Source organism: Triticum aestivum, chromosome 6D (assembly GCF_018294505.1).
Source record: "Triticum aestivum cultivar Chinese Spring chromosome 6D, IWGSC CS RefSeq v2.1, whole genome shotgun sequence".
Lineage (NCBI taxonomy): Eukaryota > Viridiplantae > Streptophyta > Magnoliopsida > Poales > Poaceae > Triticum > Triticum aestivum.
This window is the reverse complement of record NC_057811.1, coordinates 476,429,926-476,434,383: the sequence shown is the minus strand read 5'-3', so window position 1 is coordinate 476,434,383 and position 4,458 is coordinate 476,429,926. Positions and strand designations below refer to the sequence as shown.

The 4,458-nt window shown below is 42.5% G+C and overlaps 1 protein-coding gene across 1 annotated transcript; it reads left to right on the top strand.

The window, feature by feature from the left end:
* The first annotated feature begins 3,388 nt into the window (after window positions 1-3,388).
* On the top strand, window positions 3,389-4,116 carry LOC123142132 (germin-like protein 1-1). Its single transcript, XM_044561144.1, has 2 exons — window positions 3,389-3,497; window positions 3,587-4,116. The coding sequence occupies exons 1-2, from the start codon at window positions 3,389-3,391 to the stop codon at window positions 4,114-4,116; spliced, it is 639 nt and encodes a 212-aa protein (XP_044417079.1).
* The last annotated feature ends 342 nt before the right edge of the window (window positions 4,117-4,458 follow it).

Here is a 4,458-nt window from a genome sequence, read left to right as displayed (position 1 = left end):
CGCATTGTCGTGGAAGTGGACTCCAATTGCCAGGTACAGGCACACGACTGCTCGTTTCCTTCGTAGGTTCTTCGCCCTCGCCCGTGACGCCCGTCGGCCTTCTCGCTCGGCGCCTTGCCCCTTGCTGCGTCGCCCTCGCCTTGCCGCCTCCGCCGCCGGTGCACGCGCCGCCGCACAGCAGTCCGGCAACCACGGCGGCAAGGCGGCACTGCGGCAATACTTGTACAAGTATACATCCGATAGTCTTGAAGTCTGCTTGTTTTCATCCATGTTCCTGCCCATCCCCAAACCCCAATTTGACAATTTTAGTAGTTTATTTATTCTTTATTTAGTATGTACGTATTCTAATCCAGTCTATCAATTTTTTGTCATTCTATGTACATGTCTAGGGTTCCAATCATCCGATGTATAAATTCCTAATTCTTTGTATGCTCTTTTGATCTTTTCTTCATGATTTTAGGACATTAGCCTGCCATGTTACCTAAGAAGAAGCAATTGTTGGGTGCTGAAAAAAGGAGGAAAAAGAAAGAAAGTGATCTGAAAATTCTACCACTGAAGGGTTCTTTGAATAAGTTATTTACATCTTCAAGCAATGTTGATGTCAGTGAAGAACAAGGGCAAGAAACTCCTCCCGAGCATGAAAATTCAGATGTTGAGGTGAATGAAGATGGTGCGAGTACAGGGGAGCAAATAAATTTTGAAGCTGATGCTGACAGTACAATGGAGGAGGAAAATTTGCAACCTTCCGCTAATGATGAACAGGAAGATTCCCTTTCATTTATTTTTTATCCAAGAACATGGGAAATTCTTGACAATGGCAAAAGGGATATTTTAATTGAGAAGGGACCTATTAGAGTACCGGGTCTGGAGTTCGAGAAGGACACCATTGGTAGACACTTTCCATATGCTTTTTACTCCAGGAAGTTAAGTAATGGTGAGTTTGTTGACAGAAAGTGGTTGGTTTACCACAAAGGTGCAAAAAAAGTATATTGTTTTTGTTGCAAGTTGTTCAAATCAAAACTGAGCAAGTCTATGCTAGCATCTGATGGATTGAATGACTGGAAGCGTTTGAGTGCGCGTCTCAAAGATCATGAGAACAGTGTTGAGCATTTAACAAACATGAATACATGGAATGAAGTTAGGTTGAGACTAAGCAAAAATCAGACAATTGATGATGATATGCAAAGGGAGATTGCAAAGGAGAAGGAGCGTTGGAGACAAGTTTTGGTAAGAATAGTTTCTGCTGTGAAGTTTCTTGCAAAACACACTTTGGCTTTTCGTGGATCAAATGAGAAGTTGTATCAAGATAATAATGGTAATTTTCTAGGCACGATTGAAATGATTGCTGAATTTGATCCTGTTATGCAAGAACACATCCGGCGTATTCAAAATAGTGAAATCCATCATCACTATCTTGGTCAAAAAATCTAGAATGAGTTGATCTCAGTTCTTGCTGATGCTGTGAGAAAGGTTATTTTAAAGATCATCAAAGATGCCAAGTATTTTTCAATTATCTTGGATTGTACCCCGGATATGAGCCATGAAGACAAATGACTCTCATTGTGTGTTGTGTCAATATGTCAAGCAACCTTCCGAGAGTGGAGGAGTTTTTCCTAGAGTTCCTAAAGGTTGAGGACACATCGAGATTGGGGCTTTTGAAGGTATTGATGGATACATTGAGTTCTTTTGATTTGAATGTTGCTGATGTGAGAGGTCAAGGTTATGATAATGGTTCCAACATGAAAGGACAATACTAAGGTGTTTAGAGTCGCTTCCTTAAAGAAAACCCCAAAGCATTGTATATGCCATGTGCATGTCATAGTTCGAATCTCACTCTTTGTGATATGGCAAAATCTTGCAAACAAGCTATTACATTCTTTGGTATTATACAACGGATATACGTGCTGTTTTCACATTGTACTAAAAGGTGGAAGATTTTACTTGACAATCTTCCAAAAGGAACAAAACTAACTCTCAAGCCTTTGTCCAGTACTCGTTGGGAGAGTCGAATAAAGAGTGTGCAACCTATCAGGTACCAAACTATCCATGTAATTTCAGCTTTGAAGGAATTGGAGGAGACTTCTACTGATGACCCAGCAGCTGTAAGTGATGCTCAATCTTTGGTCAGTGCACTTGAGAATTTTGAAAATTTAGTTGGCATGGTTATCTGGCATGATGTTCTGTTCTCTGTAAATATGGTGAGCCAAAAGTTGCAGGAAAAGATGATGTGCATTGATGCTACTATAAAACACATTGACGGGGTCATATTATATTTTAAGAAGTACAGAGATGAAGGCTTTCAAGCTAGTATTGAGATAGCAAAAGCCATTGCATCTGATATGGACATAGAGCCAGAATTTCCTTCAAAACGTCAACGGAAAAGAAAGAGGCATCATGATGAAATCAATGATCAAGACGAAGAAATACAATTGTCAGCTATGGAATCCTTCAGAGTTAATTACTTTCTAGTCATCGTTGACAATGCAATTCTTTCATTCACCAGTCGCTTTGATCAGTTGAAGAAATTTGAAAAGGTGTTTGGTTTCTTATTTAATTCAAAAAGTCTGAAGTCCTTGGATGATAGCAAACTACCGGAATGTTGCGCTACTTTTGCAAAAGCTTTTTTTGATGATAAATCATCTGATGTTGATCTTCATAATTTTGTCTCAGAATTAAAAGTGTTGCAGGAACTTTGCCAGAAGGTTTGATGTCAGCGCTTGAGATTCTTCAGTTTGTTATGGTTGTAGATTGCTATCCAAATGTCTCTGTTGCCTATCGGATCCTCTTAACAGTGCCTGTGTAGCCTCAGCTGAAAGAAGTTTCTCTAAACTGAAATTACTGAAAAATTATTTGAGGTCAACTACGTTGCAAGATAGATTGAATGGTATGGCTATGTGTTGCATTGAGAAGGACATCTTGGACAATGTTGATCTTGATTGTGCCCTTAATGACTTTGCATCAAGAAATGCCCGAAGAAACTTTTTTTGAAGCACTGAAGTATTATTGTTGTCGATGGAGTCAGTCTAATTTCGTTCTTATTTGAGGTAATCATGTCATGTTAGTTTCATTTTGCGATCTTTTTAGTATTATTGTTTTTGATGGAGTCAGTTCTAATTTGGCTTTTGTTCTTCTCGATGGAGTCATTTGACTTATTATAGTCATATTTTAAACTAAAGATGTGTGATTGAAAGTTACATTTAATAAGTTATAGGACTTAGGACATAGGGGCCCATGTCGTCGAGTTCGCCTAGGGCCTCCCAAAACACAGGGCCGGCCCTGCACACTGCCTATAAGTACCAGCTCCTACCGTTGCTAATTTCCACACCCAAGAAGCACTCTCACAACTACACCATCAAGCTGATAGCAAGACAGCATTGGCCAAGCGACCATGGTGATGCTTCAGCTTTCCGCCGTAGTCCTCCTCGCGCTCGTTGCCCCCTCCCTGGCCGGGGACGCCGACATGCTTCAGGACGTCTGCGTCGCCGACTTGGCATCCCGTGAGTCATCATCTTTCACAAGTTCGTTCTTGCATCTTTTGTGCCGGTTCTTGCTGATGCGGTGTTTACGTCAAAATGAATGGAGGCAGCGATCAAGCTGAACGGGTTCCCGTGCAAGACGCACATCACTGCGGACGACTTCTTCTTCGCCGGTCTCAAGAGGTCTGGCAACACCAACAATGCGGCAGGGTCCAACGTCACGGCGGCAAATGTACAGTCATTCCCTGGGGTGAACACGCTTGGCGTGTCCATGGCACGCATCGACTACGCGCCCGGAGGCCAGAACCCGCCGCACACCCACCCACGCGCCACGGAGATCATCTTCGTCCTTGAAGGAGTCCTGGAGGTGGGCTTCATCACCACCGCCAACAAGCTCTTCACTAAGACTGACACCGTGGGAGACGTGTTCGTTTTCCCGCGTGGGCTCGTGCACTTCCAGCAGAACAGGGGACGTGGCCCGGCCTCCTTCATTGCCGGCTTCAACAGCCAGCTCCAGGGTACACAAGTCATCGCCAACACACTGTTCGCTGCCGCGCCGCCAGTACCGAGCGATGTGCTGGCCAAGGCCTTCCGGATCGACAACAGCCAAGTGGACGCTATCAAGGCCAAGTTCATGTAGTGTGGGTTCGCTCTCGGCAACTATGTATCAGTTTCTCAACAAAAATTGGTCTGTATCATTACTAAATAAATGATAATCAAGCGAGCTATAGCGTGTAGTTGATTTGTTCATGTGTATATTGTTGCATTTGTTTGTCTTTGAACTAATACAAAATTGTTTCTGTTTCACGTATTATATGTTACATTTTAGTAGTGTGTCACTGATTTCTTTATGTGTATACTATATTACATTTGAAACATTCCATGACATATGCGAACCAACCTGTGGTTGGATGGTTAGGAGAACAGTGGTATTCTCAACCCACTAGGTTAAGTCCGGGTGTTCGCATTTTTCTAAATTTAT

Bases quoted from the DNA above. Each gene is read 5' to 3' on its own strand.
- LOC123142132 (XM_044561144.1), top strand. From the start codon at position 3,389: ATGGTGATGCTTCAGCTTTCCGCCGTAGTCCTCCTCGCGCTCGTTGCC. The intron at 3,498-3,586 runs GTGAGTCATCAT...GAATGGAGGCAG, and splicing joins CGTCGCCGACTTGGCATCCC to CGATCAAGCTGAACGGGTTC.